This window comes from Marmota monax, unplaced genomic scaffold, assembly GCF_021218885.2.
Source record: "Marmota monax isolate L192 unplaced genomic scaffold, Marmota_monax_Labrador192_F-V1.1 WCK01_AAM20220418_F8-fsc00007, whole genome shotgun sequence".
In the NCBI taxonomy this organism is placed as follows: domain Eukaryota; kingdom Metazoa; phylum Chordata; class Mammalia; order Rodentia; family Sciuridae; genus Marmota; species Marmota monax.
This window is the reverse complement of record NW_026692781.1, coordinates 385,036-405,228: the sequence shown is the minus strand read 5'-3', so window position 1 is coordinate 405,228 and position 20,193 is coordinate 385,036. Positions and strand designations below refer to the sequence as shown.

Sequence of the window (20,193 nt, the reverse complement as noted above, 5' to 3'; positions counted from 1 at the left end):
TATACCCATAAGTTATTTTGTTTTTGTAATTTATTTCTATTTTTACATATGTTTAAAATCATTTTCATTTAGGGATAATTTATATTATTTCAGTCATTTTTTTTTATAATTAACTGCTTGCCTATTTAGTTGTGTGACCAATGTGCTACTTGTATCTCCAAACACTAAATATTATTTGTTGTATTTTAGTTGACCCTGAGAATGTATTTATTGGTCGTCACTTCATTATTGTGCTTTCCACGGTAACCTTTACTCTGCCTTTGTCCTTGTACCGAGATATAGCAAAGCTTGGAAAGGTAAGTTTTACATATTAAATTGATGTAGAAATGAACCTTGTTACCAACATTCATTTTGTTGATCTAGCATCTAGTTGGCAAAGTTCTGAATTACAGTACTCTTTTTAGTTTCTTATAGTGTTTTTGTGATTATGCTAGAGTAAACCGTGGTTGAATCATTAGCTTGTTTGGGGGAACCAATGGCTAAGTAGTTGATGAATGTAAACTAAATATATTCTTCCTGTTTCTTTTTCAAAATAGATACCCTAAGTGGTATCAGACAACAGGTATTAAATTTAGAAATATAAAGAACTATATTTAAAGCAAGTTTCCATTATTGGGAAAGTGTTCCATGTTTAAACAATTCAAAACTAAACTAAGCATCACAAAGAAATGAGAAATGGTTGAAGAGGTAATTATGTTTAACCTGATTTAAACATTATGCAATATATAGATATATTATACATTGTGTTGTACCCCATTAATACATACAGCTTTTATGTTTCCATGTATTAGCTAAAATTTTAAAATAAAATAAATTAACCTAGTACTAAGGATGAATCATTCAATGGCACAAAATATTTTTATTTGTAGATTATAATGTCTTTTATGCCTTTTTCCATTCAGTAAATTTAAATGTCAATGTGTTGATTCATCACTTGTTGAGAATTTGGCCAATGTTTTATTCTTATTGCTAAAGATAAATACTGAACTCTTTCTAGGGAAGCCAAGCACCTAATTATTCTACTCATCACATAAGCTCATTTGCTTAAACTAGACTTTCTGACTGTATTTTATACCCTCACTCTCAAGGAATACTTATATTTTGCCGAAAATACCGTTGGTGCTGTCTCCATGATTCCATGCATTCTGATGAAGAATATTTTAAAGGACTATTTATATGATACTTTTATATTCTATTTCGACAATTCCAACAATTGATTGAATTTTACTTTTCAAAGTGAGGTTTGCTATTATATACCCAGTGATGAATTCTCTCTTTCCACTTAAAAGGGAGGGTAGAGACAGTATTCAAGAGTATTCTGGAACTGCAAGGGAATGATATTGGCCAAATTATGTTGTTATATTGGTTACATTGTGTGGATGTACAAATATTCAACAAAGAATCCCACCATTGTATACAACTATAATGCACCAATAAGAGAAAAAAATATTCTTTCCAACATATCTTCCATCTTTAACAGTCATTCAGAAATAAATAAGAGTACCAAAATGGGATTTGTGTGTGTGTGTGTGTGTGTGTGTGTGTATGAATTTTCTGAATTTTCTGAATTTTCTGTTTTTCATTTTACATGTTCAGTGTAGACAGAAATATTATCCAAAAACAGAAATCAAAGTCCTCATGAAAATAAAGCTACTGATATTTATTCTATTATTAATATTTGAACATTTCCCTCCTTTTAAAAATTTTAATATTTTATTTATCCCAATACATCCAAAATATTATTTCAATATGTGAGCTATATGTTATTTTTTATTTGTACAAATTAGTTAGACATGACAGTAGAATGCATTTTGACACATCATACATAAATGGAATATTCTTCTGGTTGTACATGGTGTAGAGTTATACCAGTTATGTAACATATATGCACATAGGACAATAATGTCCAATACATTCTACTATCCTTCCTATTCCTATGCCCCCTCCCTTCCCTTTACTCTCCTCTGTCTAATCCAAAGTATCTCTATGCTTCCCTACCCTTTCCCCTTGTTTTATATTAACATCCACATATCAAAGAAAACATTTGGCTCTTTGATCTTTGGGATTGGCTTATTTCACTTAGCATGACATTCTCCAGTTCCATCTATTTACCCGTAAATGGCACAATTTCATTCTTCTTTAAGGCTGATATAATAATTCATTGTGTATATAAACCACATTTTCCTTGCCCATTCATCTGTTGAAGGACACCTAGATTGGTTTCATAGTTCAGTTATTGTGAGTTGAGCTGCTATAAACATTGACATGGCTATGTCACTGTACTATGCTGATTTTAAGTCCTTTGAGTATAAATCAAGGAGTGGAATAGCTGGGTCAAATTGTGATTTCATTTCAAGTTTTCTGAGGAATCTTTATACTGCCTTCCATAATGGTTGCACCAATTTGTGTGAGTATACCTTTCCCCCCGACATCCTTGCCAACACTTATTGTTTCTTGCTTGTATTCTTGATAATTGCCATTCTGCCTGGAGTGAGATGAAATCTTAGAGTAGTTTTGATTTGCGCTCCTCTAATTGCTAGAGATATTGAACAATTTTTCATATGTTTGTTGATCAATTGCATTTCTTCTTTTGTGAAGTGTTTGTTCAGTTCCTTATCCCATTTATTGATTGGGTTATTTTTTTTGTGGGGGGGGAGGGTGTTAAGTTTTTTGAGTTCTTTATATATCCTGGAGATTAATGCTCTATCTGAGGTGCAGGTGGTAAAGATTTTCTCCCATTCTGCAGGCTCTTTCTTCATGATCTTGATTGTTTCTTTTGCTGAAAAGAAGCTTCTTAGTTTGAATCCATCCCATTTATTGATTCTTGATTTTACTTCTTACTCTTTAGGAGTCTTGTTAAGGAAGTCAGTTCCTAAACTGACACGATGAAGATTTGAGCCTATTTTTTCTTCTATTAGGCATAGGGTCTCTGTTCTAAGTCTTTGATCTACTTTGAGTTGAGTTTTGTTCAGGGTGAGAGATAGGGATTTAATTTCATTTTGTTACATGTGGATTTCCAATTTTCCCAGCACTATTTCTTGGATAGGCTATCTTTTCTCCAATGATGTTTATTGCCCCTTCATTTTGAGGATTTATGCTTGATTTCTTTTTAGAATCTCTTTATTGTAGTGATCTTTCATCTCCTAATCTTATCTCTGATTTCACTCCTTATATCATCCTTTACATTGCAGATCAGTTTAACTATGTACATTCTAAACACCTCTGACATTTCTTTTACTGCAGTGTCAATGGATTCTATTATTGGAGCATCTTGGTTTGTGTAGGGAAGTTTGTTCTCTTGTTTTTTTTCATGTTGTTTGTGTGTCTATCCATCTAGCAGTGTGGATTTGAGGCAATAGAGTTTCTATCCTGTAAACCCATAGGGTCCCTAAAGGTCTCCAGTACCTGTCCTTTAAGGGAAAGACAAATAATAACAACACCCATTGCAAACAATATATAGCCTTAAACCAAATACCTCCTATTAAGACATCTACAGTTTTGTTTCAATAAACAGAAATACATACAGAACAGTTGATATTTTAATCAGTTAAAATAGTGACAAAAACGAAGGAGCAGAACAGACCCAGAAACAGAAGAAAAAAAAAGTACAATTTTATATTTTATGCGGAAAGCCACTGAAAATGTTTAAAGACATGTTGCAAAATTATAATAATAGTCATATTTAGTACTTGAATATCTATTTGGAGGTGTGGGACCAAACTGTGATTTGATAAGAAGTTACATGCCTCAGGTTAACAACACTAGCATATAAGAATATGACTAAAGAATTAGACTTAAAAAAAAGAAACTGTGCATTAGTTTACCCAAGTAAAAAGGAAAAAGATGCAATATTTTAAAAATAAATAATCTGTATGCTATACTAACAATCTTTACATTTTTCTTTGCAGATCTCCTTTATTTCTACAATTTTAACAGTTGTAATTCTTGGAATTGTAATGACAAGGGCAATTTCATTGGGTCCACACATGTAAGTCTTGTTACATTTGTTAGTCTTTGATTTATAGCCTTTACATAGATGTTTAAATGATATATTATCAATGCAGAAATATAATCAGAAACATGAAGAAAATATAGAAATAAATTTAATCAAAAACACCATTTATCTTTAGTGTTTGAAAAACTAACAGAAAATAAGTATAGGCAAGTAAACATGCATTATTCAGTTGAACCCTACAAGACTGAAGGGATTAAAACAAATTTACTGAAGATTTTAGTGACCAGTCCTAAGAATTTGAATAAGAAAGGGGTTTTGAATGATGGAAAACGGGAACAAAGTAGATATGGATTTATTTTTAACAAAGTTTTGGCAGTCTAAGCCAAAATGAGAATAAAGAATATAGTGTTTTACCCTATTAAGTTAAATGTAGTCACTTTCAAGACTGCCTTTTATTCTCTTCTAAGGTTATGTTCTTTAATTATTTTGTGTTAAAATGCTCCATCAGCGAGGCATGGCAGCACACATCTGTAATCCCAGTGACTTGGATGGCTGCAGCAGGAGGAGTACAGGTTTGAGGCCAGCCTCAGCCACTTAGCAAGGCTCTAAGTAACTTAGTGAGACTGTCTCAAAATAAAAAGGGATGGGGGTGTGGCTCAGTGGTTAAGCACCCCTGGGTTCAATCCCTAGTACTAGAAAATAAAAATAAAAATAAATGCTCCATCATTTGTTAACTAATGGTGATAGTTGGCAGTGGTATTTGTTTTAAATGTTATTATTTGGTCAAGTAAAATATTGGCACACTGCTATTAGTTCCCCAAATGTTAAAAATGTTATTCATCCATGAAATTCAAGTGTGTGACTGCTAACCTAAGCTACAGTTTTTATGCTTTACTTATAGAACAGGTTCACTAGGTAAGGGCCACGTAACTTACATTTATAGTCCCAAGAATTTGCTGGAATGAAACCAACTAAAGTAGTCTTTAAACAGAGTTGGATTTCTACAATGCATAATAAATATTTATTGAATGAATAAATAATACATTAGGGAGTTTTCATGACACCTTAAATATTCTGTCTGCACCAAACCAGGCAAAGTAAAACAAATTTAAGACATAATGTCTGAAGCAGTGCAAGGGGCACTGAGTCTTCAATGAGTGGTATCTATGACAAAAAATGAAAAGAATACCTGGTGACTAGCTCTAATTGATAATGCAGGCCACAAGGTAATTAGACTGATTGTTGCTCTGCAAAATTACTTCATTTCAACTGTATGTATTTATGAAAAAATTCTTAGTATACCAGAAAAATGTAAAAACAACAACACTAAATCTCAAGTTTATTTGGAAGAAAGTATTAAATATAGTCCAATTATATTTAATATGGCCTTTGATTTACAAAATAAAATGCTTATCTTCTAGAAAACTTAAAGAAAGTATAACTCTCAGTCATGTTGATATTAATTTTCTCTTCAAATTACTTAATCCTGATTCATAGTCGTGTTAGTTAGGTCAGACCATCACAAAACACCATAGAATGAGTTCCTTAAACAGAGGGCAGAAGTCAGAGATCAGATCCAGTGAGTTTGGATTCTGGTGAGGGTCTTCCTCCTCTTCTCTGTTCTCACACAGCAAAGAGAAAGAACAAGTTCACTGTGGCCTCTGCTAACTAGGAGGTTAATGCCATCATGAAGGCCAGCTTTCATGGCCACATCTAACCCTGACTGCCTCCAAAGTACTCTTTTCCAAATTTCATCACACTCAGAGTCAGAGCTTTGACATGAATTTGGAGGGAATTCAAGTCAGTCTCTAACAGTAGAGATTGTGAAGTGCTATTGAGTGTCTGTTGTTTCCAGTTACTGTAACATTCTCTGAGAGAAAAAGAGTAGAAAGGCATAAATCAGTACCTGATGCAAGCTGTTCACAGTCAATTATGGAGAAGGGATTTATTTTACAAACAAGCAAAAAAAGAAAAATAAATAAATAAATAAATACGTGATAAGTAACCAAGTAGAACCATGAAAGGGGCAGAGGAAACACCGAGAGAGTGTTTAAGAGATCAGGTGAGATTCCGGGAGGAAGAAAATATGATCTGGGAATTTTGAAAGATAAAATGGAATTTTTCTAGATAGATAAGGGGGTAAAAGGCATTACAGGCCCAAGAAAGGAATCTATAAGAGCTATAAGAGTTCAAAAGCATATATTCAATTCTACTGATATTTATTTAGTATCTATTATATTGGTTCAGTATTCAACTCTGCTTTTCAAACTCTAAATTTATAGCAACAAAAAGCATTCAACAGAATATAATAAATAATAATTTGGCTAAAATTTTAATTATATGAAACCAAACCATTGTAACTGAAACATTTTATTGTTAAAAATTATTCTAAGGAACAAATCATATTACAACAAGAAGACATATATTTAGATTTTTTTTTCTTCTGGTACTGGGAATTGAAGCCAGGGGCTCACACATGCTAGGTGAGCACTCTTACCACTGAGGCCCAGCCCTATATTTGATATACATAATACTTTGAGGCAAAATTAAAGGGGGGGGGGAAGTAGCTAAATTAGGGAGTAAAGAAATTAATCCTTAATTGTGCCCCAGAAGCAGAGTGTAAATCAGTGATTTCCACCTCTGGCTTCGTATTAGAATCCCCTGAATAGCTTTAAAATCTGTTGTTTCCAGGCCCCACCTGCAGAAATTCTGACGAACTGACCCAAGGGACAGGCAATTGAATTCATTACTTAACAGTTGAAGATTCTGTGAACAAGGATCTCAGCTTACAGGAATTAAAAGCTCTTGGTTTAAAGAGATTACAATCATGAGTATATCAACTGACACATCATTTCTAAAATTAAAGCAGAGATTTTGTGTTTTCTTAGTTGCTGTTGTATGATTATTTTTTACAATTCATTCACCACTATTTCTCAGTATTTTTATACATAAGTGAAATGTGAGGTACTATCATGAACACAAAGTAAAATATATCTGCTCTCAAGGGCTCACATTTAGTGAAGATGATAAAGCTATACAATGACTATCAGATGAATAGTGTGACTTGATACAGAGAAAACAGGTAGCAGAGTCCACGTCCTGGTGGTGTTAAATAAATTGATTTTGTGTACTAAGAGCTATTTAAATTCAGCAGTATAAACAAAATGTGGACGGTATCTTCCTCTAGCAGTGATATCATATTTAATCTGAACCTTTGAAATTTTCTAATAACAGGGGCTATTTACTTAACTCTCTCAACGTTTAGATATTAAAAGAGTATGTTTTTAAATATTGTGCCACCTTTTATTTCTGTTTGAATACTACTGCAAACAACTTCTGTTTGTCCCTATTTAAGATCAGGCTAATTAAATCCCATGTTCAGGGGTTGGCTAGTCAAGCAAGAATCTTTCTGAAAATATGGCAGCTATGAATGCTTATAATCCATAAAACATGAGAAATTCAATACACCATGTGTGATTTCTTCATTTTTGGTTCAGATGAATGATCAGAAAAGCTGTAGTTTTTTCATAGGGCCTTTAAAGTGGTATTTGAAAAAGATCTTTAAACCCGCTATCAGAAAAGAGGAAGGTCTGTAATGGCCACTGGTATTGACCTTGTTACTATGGAAACATCTTTTTAGTGGTTGTGTTTTAAAAATAAAACACAATTCAATTTCCTTTTCCATAACTCATAGGGCTATAAATCCTGCTTCTTGATATGATTTCAAATATCTCACAGTCCAATGACTTCCAGTACTTTTTGGAAATTATGTTCAATTTTATTGTGTTTTCTAACCTTTTGCTTTCTAAAAACTGAGGTGGCAAGGAAATTTAATTGCTTTCCAGAAAGTGTGTGAGTATAAAAATGCAGTAATACATTTCTCCTATTTTTTTCTACTTTTTTTTCTTAGCTAGAGTAAGAGGCATTCGGTGGCAAAATCCTTCATTTATTTTCTCATTAATATTCAATTTTTACATTCAGAATGGGAACAAAAATATGCAGTTCCAAACTTAAAACTATTTTTCCTTCCTATGACATCTCTTTTAAAAGCATCTTAATTGGGCTGTGGCTGTGGCTCAGTGGTAGAGCACTTACCTGGCATGTGTGAGGCCTTGGGTTCAATCCTCAGCACCACATATAAATAAATAAAATAAATGTATTGTGTCCATCTACAATTTAAAAAAGTTAGAAAAAAGCATTTCAATCAGTAATGTGGAATTCTAAACATAATTTCGTGTGTCTGAACTTTTAACAAGCATTTATGTATATGCAGTGTGCCTTTCCAGAGAATATCAGTACATATTAATTTCCTTACCCTTTATCCACTCTAACCCCGAAATTCTACCATTTAATGCTATATATAAAGCACTAGAGGGGTTTAAAGAAAGGATCATTTAAAATATGAGTAAAGGCAGATAAAGAGTACATAATAGAAGAAAGAAATAATTCATTCTGCCAAATACTGGCCATTGAAAATTTTGATGATATATAAATTATTGCCCTTTTTGTTGTGCAAATGACAACCACAGGATTATGAACTGGTTGACTCAAAGGAGAATTTATTGACTCAACTGTAAAGTTCAAGATTATTTTTTGTAATTAGGTATGATTGGATGTAGGGTCTCAAATAATGAAATCAGGTATAGTTTTTTGTTTTCTGATTTGGGGCTGTTGTTGTTGTTCTCTCTTTTCACTGCTTCCTGTTCTGGCTCTTGTATCTGAAAGATTTTCCTCACTGTGTCATAATGGCCACAGCCGTCTTAACCTATATCCATTGAAGTCCAAGTCCATAGAAAGGGAAAGAGCTTTCTTGTTGAGAGCCACAGCCGAAGGGGCCCCAGCAAACTTCCAGCTGCCAGCAAACTTCCAGCTGCCAGCTGATGATTGGCTCACAGCGGCCCCAGCAAACTTCTAGCTGCCAACTGATTGGCTCCTCTGCAGTGATGCTCATTGGGCTGTTTCCCCGCCCTTTCAGACCACGGAGCTGCTCACTGGGGGACTTTTTTGGCTCCGCCCACGTGACCCAGCCAATCAGCCTCAAGAGCAGGAGGAGTGGGGGAGGGGGAGAGGCTTGTGGGAAACTGGTGGTGGCAGTTGGGCTCTGAAGGTTTTTCCTGAGGAGCTGTGTGGTTTGGTGTGTGTGTTCTAAAAATAAAGTTCGTTTCTTTTGACAAGTGGCTTCTGAATTTTGCCCAGCCAGACTGCGGCATTTGGTGGCTCGAACAGGGGAACAGGGAACGACTGAGGGTAAGTGATAAGGTAAACTGCTCGCCCCTGAGGGCAGGGCGAGAGGATGGGTAGCCATTTTAAGATTCTTCTTTTGTTTTGCTTCACTTTTGTTTTAAGTTGCCTGTCCCTGGAGATGTGCAAGATGGAAGAAAAAACGCTCACATCTGAGGAACAGATAGGGAGAAAGGACGGATGGACATTTCAGGAGGATAGAAAGGCTATAATGAATTTTTGTTGTTCCAATTTTGTTTCACTCTGTTTCAGTTTTGTTTGGCATTATCTTCTTGGGTTGTATTATAGTTATAGTAGACATATTCAAGTAAAAGAGAAGGTCTCTTGAGCTAGTCAGACAGAGAAAGAAAGTGTAGAGCAGAAAAATCCATCAGGGGGAAAGTTACAACAGGAGACTGCTACTAACACCTTTCTATTACCAGAGGGTGTAAGTGTCCAACCAACTTCATGATGTGGGAAAGGGTAATAATAAAATAGATATTGAAAAAAGCATCCTGGTTCTGTTGCAGATGTAAGAATAGCCAAACTGGAGTTTTGGATATCAGTTGTTATGGATTTGAGCCAAATCATCTTGTTTTTGGTCTGTAGAAATCGCTTTAGTTAATCTTTCTGGAATGCAAATCGGCTGCTGTTCTTCCTGTGGAAACACACAAACAGACCCCCGACTCCAGACAATTACTGGGTCAGGACCTTTCCATTGTCCTTTTAGAATATCCTTCCAAAGTACCTTGGGCTTATGTACATTTTTTGGACACATATGCCTTTCCGCAGCACTAAGCCCTGATGAATCCAAATTTTAAAAGTTTAGAGTAAAAAGGGTTATTTTAAGTTTATCTTTGGGGAATATATACCCCTTCCCAAAGATAAACTTAAAATAACCCTTTTTACTCTAAACTTTTTAAATTTGGATTCATCAGAGCTTGGTGCTGATAACGCCAAGGTCACGGATTCGTTCCCCTTACGGGCCACCAAATGCTGCAGTCTGGCTGGGCACAATTCAGAAGACACTTGTCAAAAGAAACAAACTTTATTTTTAGAACACACACACCAAACCACACAGCTCCTCAGGAAAAACCTTCAGAGCCCAACTGCCACCACCGGCTTCCCACAAGCCTCTCAACCTCCCCGACTACTCCTGCTCTTGAGGCTGATTGGCTGGGTCGCGTGGGCAGAGCCAAAAAAAGTCCCCCAATGAGCAGCTCCGTGGTCTGAAAGGGCGGGGAAACAGCCCAATGAGCATCACTGCAGAGGAGCCAATCAGTTGGCAGCTAGAAGTTTGCTGGGGCCGCTGTGAGCCAATCATCAGCTGGCAGCTGCAAGTTTGCTGGGGCCCCTTCGGCTGTGGCTCTCAACACTTTCTCTTTTAGGGTTCCTTCAGCCTCACTTCCCAGAATTAGTGGTGGTTGGCTCTAATGAGGATTCTAATGAGGACCCAGGATGATCTCAGACCTCATCATTACAGTCATCACAGTTTGTGTTGAGTTGCTTGTGTTTGGACTATACATGCCCATTCTTGGAGTTAAGAATATAGTCAACCCTTCCAAAGAGTAGAAAAAACAAAGGGTGATCCCAAAAGAAGTCAAGTCAGTGATGCTAGAAGAGTGGCCATTATGTGGTGCAAACCACAGAAATCCTCTTCAGAGGATAGGAGTTTCAGTCAAATGGTACAGGAGGAAGCAACTGAGAGAGAATTAAGAATTAAGAAAATAATAGAAAAATTAATTTGGCAAATCTTCCCCTTCTCTCTTTCCTTCTTCCTTCCCCTTCTCCACTTCCTCTTATCTCTCTTCTTCTTTCTTCTTTGATGAAAAGCATCAGTGAATAAAAGTAGTATGGTAAAACTGTCTTGAGTCAGAGCTCTAAACGTACTTTTTAAAACGAGTATTTAATATATATATATATATATATATATATATATATATATATATATGTATTTTTTTTTTACCATGGGAGATAGTGAGCATGTTATAGATCAAGTCAAAAGTTGAAGCCACAAGTCCTCCATGAAATCTTGAATGATTGAAATTTAGAATATTGGAAAGGAGCTAGAACATTTCTTGAAACAGTAGAATAAGGATATGGAGAATAAAACATGGATACCTTCTGAAGATCATAGTAGGAGACTTGAGTGTCTGTACCCAGTAGCCTCAATTATCTCAACAGTGAGATTATTACTTGAGAGTATGATGAATGGGAATAGGTTCAGGACTTGAATATTCTAGTTGATTACATTTGGAGCCACACGTAGGAATAAAATAATGATACTTCTGTTAAATTGTCTTTATTCATATTTTATGCATTTCCCTTTGTATTTTATTTTTCTCAACATACCACAAGTGCCACGATAACAGAAATCACATTTGCTTTTCCACACTGTATACCTATTACTCAGCAGAGTGCCTAACATGAAATTAGAATTCAGCAAAGAATTGTTGAATTATCAGTTGAATATTTGAATGAATCCATATGCTTTCTGGATTTAGTCAATGTAACTTGGGGATTGACTGACCAAAATTTCAAAGTAATGAGATAATAAAAGTTGTCTTGAGACGATAAAAAAAAAAAAATCATGTCAAACAAAATTCTCCTAAGTCTAGTTCCAATGCTTTGCAAAATTTGCTAACTCATTTGCTAAAACATCATTTGACTTTAGGTTCTGCCTCACTGCTAGAGCTAGTGGTGTATTTCACTTGACAAATTGCCCATGTAAAACATCACCCAGAACTATTGTTTGATTTGAGACTATATGAACATAGGAAAAACATCTGCGATATGGTATGTGCTTAAGGAGGATTCATCCAGTCATTCCAAATATCAGAAGAGCAACAGGAACAGCCTCAGTGGCTCAATGTCAAGTCCTCCTTTACTCATGATCAGGTATTTTTATAAATGACTGTCTTAGTCATGTTTACAGCTCTCTGTTTATTCCAGTCAGAAATCTAACTGGTCTCTGGTACAGATTCACAAACAAAGAGCAAAAAATGAATAGCCTTTTCTTTGAGCCAGTAAGAATTTATTAAATGGCCAACTGACACCTGTCTCTCTTGTAAATATTTGGACTACAAAGATGAAGAAAGCACAGTCCCTGACATCACATCCTTATGTTTTATAGAATAAACATATAAAGTAGTGGTTAGTTCTATATAGAATAAACATATAAAGACAATCTCAATATATTATTATTCGGTGCCATGGAAGCAGAGGAAGGGCTCTTAATCCAACCTGTGTAGGCAGGTAAATATATCAGGATAAGACAATATGTGATTTGGTGCTTGGAAAAAACACAAAGGCATTGGTTGTGTCAAAAGGGGATGAGGGTGGGGTGGAAGCTACTGTTAGCACAAATCTAGTACATCTAGAGATGTACTATGTGCAGTGGCAGAAGTTCAAGGTTCCAATGTTAGGAGGAATTTGGACAGCAGGCACACACTGCCATTGGTTGGGGGAGCTAGCCTGTAAAAATAACTTTATGCTACTCCTTTCTAAACAATGTGTCTATTTCTGTCATTCTAGTACTTCCTTTTTCCTCCTTCTTGTGTTAGGTACCCTGTATCCCGAATGCCTTGATAATTTTGTCAAGAATTCTATATGCTCTTATATTGCTCATATATATGTTATATGATTTTAACAATGACTAATCTCCATATTGTCACTTTTGAAAAATTGCTGAAAATTGTGCTGTCCTTACCCACTGTTTTAGTCTGTTTTGCTGCTACAGAAATATCACAGACTGGGTAATTTATTAAAAAACAGAAGTGTATTTCTCACAGTTTTAGAGGCTGAGCACAAGACCAAAGCACCAGCATTCAGTGGCTGTTAGGATTGCTGTCTCTGCCTCCAAGATGGTGTCTTGAACTCTGTTTCTTCTAGAGGGAAATAAGTTCTATGTCCTCACCTGGTGGAAGGGAAGGAACAACAAAAATGGCTAAACTTACTCCTTCAAGTTCTTTTACAAAGTGAGGGTTCCTTGTAACCTACTAACCACTTAAAGGCCCCACACCTCAATATGATGTACTGGGGATTAAGTTTCAACAAGTATTTTATTTTACCTATTTTATTTGTTCATTTATCTGTTTAACACTACTGGGAATTAAACCCAGGGCCTCATGCATACTAGGCAAACATGCTACTACTGAGCTACATCCCCAGCCCACAACATTAATTTTAGAGGGGACATGATTACTTAAACCATAGCTCCCACCAGCCCCTATAACCTTATCACCACCCACTATATAGCTTCTATATTTAAGAAGTACCTAGAATTTGGTGATTCTGGGTGCAAAGTTTGGGTAGAATATAAAAGGAAAGGAACTTATAGAGTTTAGCAGAGACCAACATGAAGGAAAAACTTTATGTGTAATAAGAAACTGGGATTTGTTCTTTAGTTGAATGGGCATTGACTGTTCTTAAGCAGAAGAGTGGCCAGTCAAGTCTCCATTTTAATTGGACTTCTCTTGCAACAGAGGTGAAGTTAGATAGGAGTGTAAAAACCTAGGAGGCTATCCATAGCAAGTGTCCAGGCAAAAGACAATTGGAACATTATAAAGGCAAAGTGGATAAAAATGAAGTGGAGAAAATATTCAATTAATTTCAAGCTGATGAAGTTAGTAAGACTTAGGGACAGTAAGGGTCATGGGAGAAGGAGTTACCTAGGGGCAATCTGGCTTAGACAAGTAGATCAGTAGATGGTCCAGAACTTGCCACCAATTTGAGAAAATGCAAGAGTCTGTTCAATCAATTAGTATTTATTAAATAAATGACTGCAGGTCAGTCAGTCTTCTAGGTTTGGGGGCTGAAAAGAAAATATACCCCTGCCCCTTTCTGTGGTTCTCTTATAGCTTATCGATGGTAAAGCAGAACAAATAAGCACCATGAAATATAACTTCAAAGGCTGGGGTTGTGGCTTAGCAGTAGAGAGCTTGACTAGCATGCATGAGGCCCTGGGTTCAGTCCTCAGCACCACATAAAAATAAATAAAATAAAGGTATTGTGTCCAACTACAACTAAAAAATTAAAAGAGAGAGAGAGAGAGAGAGAGAGAGAGAGATGCAGTCTCAGTACTTTGCCCAGGTAGGCCCTGAATTCTTGAGCTCAAACCATCCTCCTGCTCAGCCTCCCAAGTAAGCTGGGACCATAGGCATGCCCACCATATCCAGGTCTCAATAGACAGGGCTATAAGCAGGGTGCTATGGAAATGTAGAGGACAGGACCCTCTTTTAGTTTCCTTACCAGGACAGAGAAGAAGCAGATTTGGGGAAAATATAGTAAGTTTTTGATATTTTGATATCTATATATTGTGTAACTTTTGTGGGGTAGAGATGGGGGAAGAAGAAGTCATCCAGAGTTTTAGAAATGGAACTTTTAGAGTATCTGGAGAGTCTGGTGGGGTGAAGCAGTTAAAACATGAGTAGAACCCCAATGAAAATAATTATCAGTAGCTCACATCTAAAATAATGTTAATTTTTAATATAAATTCACATCATATTTTAATTGTTTTGTGGAAAGACACAATAGAAAACCAAAACAACATCCAAAATTCTTACAAATTTTTATCATATGAAAGAAGTGAATCCCATTCTCTCCTACGCACACTCCACTGTTCATTCTGAACAATAGTAAACAGGTAAAGACAATTTTTAAAGGGTTGACACAGGAATTGGAACATATTCATATTTTAAAAACCAAAATTATTTTATGGCAAAAAGCCAGCTTGAAGATTTAGGTACATTTTAAATCAAAACCAACTTTTAAACTTTATTTTTGAAAAATGCATCAGTTTTGATGTTAAAGTTCCCCAAGAAGAATTTTCCCGGTCAGGTTTTTATGTTCCTGTAAACCACAACTGTCTAAAGAACAGAATACAAGCCATCCAGGCAAGGAAGTGGCAGAGAGCTATCAGCTAATGCCAGAGCTGCAGGAAGTGCTCAGATCTGCCTGTCATGAACAGCCTGTGGTCTGACAGGAAACAAGAGCCTCATGTGCCACCCAGAGCACTTAACTCTCAGATGTGTGATTGAGGAGGTTAACATATAAAACTTACAACGAAAATGGAGGCTCTGCCAGGATTGTATAGTTTGGAGGTTGCTTCTGTTTAGCCAGAAAGAGCGTGGGGATGTGCCAGAGAGAGGCATAAGGTTGTCTGATCATCCTGATGTAGAGGCCTCCTGTTCTAAGGCTCAGGAGTAGTCACTCTAAAGCTTGTTTTCCTGAGTGGGTGAAGACTGGAGGCATACATAGGACTTGCTTCCTACTGCCTGGCCTTATTGCTCCTCAGCTGATGTGGAGATAAGGAGGAGTCTGTATTTCAAAACAGGATGAGAGCCTGAATCCTGGAATGCAAACTTGGACAATTTCTCAAAACGAATTCAACTTCCCCAATTTCTCCACCTTCATCACCCTACCATATGCACACACCAAGGGTTTTTTAAAGTAAAAGGGGCTGGCTGAGGTGTATCTCAAAGCTAAAGCTCCTTTGTCCTAGCCCTGACTTTAATCCCCAGCACCAAACAACAACAACAGAAGACAAAGACAAAAACTCAAGTATGTGACTTAGCATATGCTTAGATTTTGGAGGATAAGGGAAGCAATCTTTTAAAGGTATTTGCCATACTAAGGCTGCAAACTGTTATAAGCCAGTCCCCAAATTATCTTTCTTCTTTTTAGGTATACATATTATACATATCATAATACATCAAGACATAGCACAGCTTTTAAAGTTAAATAGTTTTATTTTTCTTTCTTTCTTTCTTTCTTTTTTTTTAATTTTTTCCTACAATGAGCACTTTGCTCTCAGAGTTATTTTTGACCCATTTAGCTAGGTGTCCAATTTAGCTTTTAAATTTGATCATTTTTGTTATTCCTCTTTCAAATGTTCAAACATATGGATACCTATTAATTTTATTTATTTATTTATTTATTTATTTATTTATTTATTTATTTATTTATTTATTTATTGGAGAGCTTCCTCCAAAAGCTTTCATTCTGTTGTACTGATTCTCTCCAGAGAGACTGGAGTCTCAGTTTTCTTCCCATTGTTATCCTAGGTGTTTCTTTATCTCTTACCTCCATCCACTGACCTCTATCCAGGACCTTCCATTTTTCTTATTTTTACCTTTTGGTGAAGTATCCTTGGTAGCTTTCTGATGTTTCTGAGTTTATACTCAAAGGGTTGTGTGCAGCAAGTCAGCTCTTTCTCATCATGAGCTCCCTCTACTTGGCTGTAATGCCTTCCATTCTCAACTGCTGCCACAACAATATTTTCACAAAATATACTTATTTTTAATTTTTTGCCTAATGTCTTAATGAAGTAGGGTAATTGCAGCTATAAACTAACAGGTTGAGAAAGGAAGTAGATGATCCAGTAGTTAGATGATTTTGTTCTTTATATTTTTTATTGACATACAAAAATTAAGAGAAGGTGGGTGCTGGTTCTTCAAATGCTGTGGAAGTCCTGTTAGACAAGAGGAAGTGGCTTGCCACAATGGGAGGAGATGCAGTAATCATGGTTTGCCACCTTTTTGTCAGCACTTTTGTCATCAGAACCAACAATCAGAAATCTGAGCATAGATCCCTATATCTGGAACACATGGTGCTTTTTTGTCCACTCTGGCTCCCACAAGCTCCAGGCAAGGTCCTCCTAGAACATGTGTGAGCATGGCTGTCTGCCTGGTATGGGTCTTGGGTGGTTGCTCCCATGGTGAAAACTCAACTTGATTAAAAGTAACCTCAATTACCATCTAATGCTTCTTCTGGAAGTTTCAAGCTTCAATAGGCTCCAGAGTTCTAAAATGGTTATGTCAGGTAGACTGTACCAATGCGATTGTTGTGTATGTAGGGAGATAGACAAATTTTTGATGTTTTTCCAGAATCCCTTATTTTTAAAAGAATAAGCTATTTTGCATTGCCCAAGGTCCTTTCTTTTTTTGAAGAAAAAATTATGAATACTATAAAGAAGTTTTCATTTCCCATATTTGCTGATCCTTACACCCAGATTTAGACATGGATTATTACTTTAATGATAATGCAAGGAAAAAGAACAAGGAAAAGAGGGACTCATCTAACATTATCCACTGTGTACCACTTTCTTTCCTTCATCTTTTCATTTAACTCTTACATTAATACATAAAACAGCATTATCAATATTGAGAACAGTATCACTAAGCAATCTGCCAAAAGTCACTTGCTAATAAATCATAAAGTTAAAATTTAAATCCAAGTTTCTTTGAGCCCAAAGTCCGTATTTTTTCTATTACAATCTGCTGTGTATTTCTTAGTCATAAAGAAAATGTGTTCTTTGCAATGAAAATTAAGTTTATTCTTATTTTAGTTGTTCCTTTTTTGATTATGTTAGTCACTATTTGGTCTTTACCCAGCAAGTACATTTATTAAATTAAAGAAGCAGGTGGAGCAAGATATGGATAAAGAGCTTCCATTCATAGATGGGTAACACTCACACTTGCAGGTTAGACAACACTGAGCTCAATGGGCTAATTCCAGAACTGTTGGCTTCTGTTAACTCTAGACACACACCAGCAAGTGCCATTGATTTCAATTCTTCAGGGAAATGAATTTTAATAGAATAATCTAGAACAAACTTAAATTGGAGAGAAGTTCTTATTTAGGAGTTTCTTCTGACTTTTTGTGGAAAAGAAATATTTCTGAAAAGTCTAGGTTAATTAATATGGTCGAATTTGAATAATCAACTGAAAAATATTCCTTATTTAAAGGTAACTTATTGTGACTTATTCTTTGAAATAAAGAACTTAGCCAGGCATGGAGACACATGCCTGTATCCTAGCAACTCGAGAGGCTGAGGCAGGAGAATGGTAAGTTAGAGGCCAGTCTCAGCAACTTAGTGAGGAAAGATGCTGTCTGAAAATAAAAAAATGAAAAGGACCAAGAATGTGGCTCAGTGGTAAAGCACCTCTGGTTTTAAATAAATAAAATCAAGCACTTATTCCATAATTTAATCTTTTAACTATGAAGTAGTTTAATTCATATTTTATAGTAAAGTATGACTCCTATGTACTGTTTTACCATATAACTATATGTGTAATTACACTTTAAATTATGTTCCCTCCTTTTTTTTTCTTTTTGGCAAATTCTCAAATATCCATGGTCCCTAGAAGTTAATAAAGTACACTTGTTAGTTATGTTTACACACAACTACTCCATTCTTTTAGTTGTCACTTGGAAATTTCAAATGGTAAATAGTAAGCTGTAAATTAATGAACAAACTATGTTACAGGAAAAATGAAACTTCTTTAGGTAATTTGTATAATTCCTTTAGGCTATCTTAGACTTTCTACATGACTCCTTTTATATCTGTGCTTTCCTATACAATAGTTACTAGGCACTTGTGGCTATGTAAATTTAAGTTAGATGAAATTAAATAAACTTAAAAATTAATTCTTCAGTCACACTAGCTATAACTTCAAATACTCAGTAGCCACTTTTGACTTCTATATCAGACAACCATATTACACAGCATGAATATAGTACATGCCCATCATTACAGAAAATACCATTGTACAGAGTTGTTCTATGATGCAGAATATACACCAAAATAATTCACCTCTTTGTCTTTAGTCTTTTTCTCTTCAGTATTCCCAAAGATTGTAACAATGATTACCACAGAGTGGTCAACAAATATTTGTTGAATGTTAAATGAATGAATAAGTAACTAGAAAACAAGAAGTATCAAGTTTCAATTCTAGAATACTCATTGAAATTCAAGGTTAAAAACTAGGTTAAGGGGCTGGAGCTGGAGCTAAGTGATAGAGCACTTGCCTTGCAGGTGTGAGACCCTGGGTTAGATCCTCCGCACCACATAAAACAAGTAAATAAATAAAGATATTGTGCCCATCTATACAACTAAAAACAAATTTAAAATACTAGGTTAAGATCCAGAGAGGTTTTGTTTTTGCAGTGCTGGAAATCAAACCCAGAGCCTTGCACATGGTAGGCAAGCCCTCTGCCATTGAACTACCTCTCCATCTTTGAGAGGGAGGTTTTATTTAGAAAATACTGTATACTTACATACAGTTCAGGAAATAGGAACTTGGACAAAAATCATTTTTTTATGTTTGCATCCAATCTTGATGGGCAATAGATGATCATATTTAAAAGTTGATTCATTTCTGTTTCCCCAGAGATTACTATTATGTGCTAAGGTTAACTTCATTCATGTTCATGCTTTTATACCCTTAACAGGCACATATTATTGACAACATGTAGTACCAGTCAATATGTTTGTAAAACAAATATTGATGATTACTGAGCAATAATTTTTACATTTTTCCTATAACTTACTATTTTACCTAAATATTCTATTCCATATATTTTATTTTTTGTACATTTAGCATTTAACAATTGCTTTAAAGCACACAAGTTTATGATTATTTCACAATCACATAAAATATCCAAGTGTGTGTATGTATGGGTGTGCATTTTTTTCCCCTAGTACTCAATCCTCTACTATTTTTATAAATGATTCAAAAGTCACATTCAATATCTCTTCTCTTCCTCTAGATTTGGGCAACATGCAATTTTTCTGTCTCTAATATCTTCTTTGGCACTTCCCATCTTTAAAAATTACCATCATTAAAATGAACAGAGAGGGGCTGGAGTTATGGTTCAGTGGTATAGCGCTTGCCTAGCATGTGTGAGGCACTGGGTTCAATTCTCAGCATATAAAATAAAATAAAGGTCCACTGACAACTAAAAAATATTGTTAAAAAGATTAACAGAGAAAATCCAAAATCATCTTCAGGTATTATTGTACACGCCAGAAATATCTTCAAAAAACCATAGGGACCTGAAAAAAATTGAATTAAAGGAGGAAAATGAAGCTCAAACTCTTCCATTTCTATTTTTAATAGAAGTTTTAAAAGCAGGACACTATCACAATCTGTTTTGAAGGGGAAAAGAGAGTATTTTTCACAAGCAGAAACCCTATGAAAAAGGATATCATTTATAACATCCTAGAAATTTAGACA

General features: G+C 35.4%; 1 protein-coding gene across 2 annotated transcripts in view; it reads left to right on the top strand.

Annotated features, from left to right (window-relative positions):
* Nucleotides 1–20,193, top strand: part of Slc38a11 (solute carrier family 38 member 11) — a 50,730-nt gene that overhangs the window by 11,230 nt on the left and 19,307 nt on the right. For both annotated transcript variants that reach the window (XM_046447543.2, XM_046447544.2), the window contains 2 exons: nucleotides 190–296; nucleotides 3,909–3,988. In XM_046447543.2, coding sequence (XP_046303499.1) covers nucleotides 190–296; nucleotides 3,909–3,988 — 187 coding nt within the window. The remainder of the gene's footprint in view (nucleotides 1–189; nucleotides 297–3,908; nucleotides 3,989–20,193) is intronic.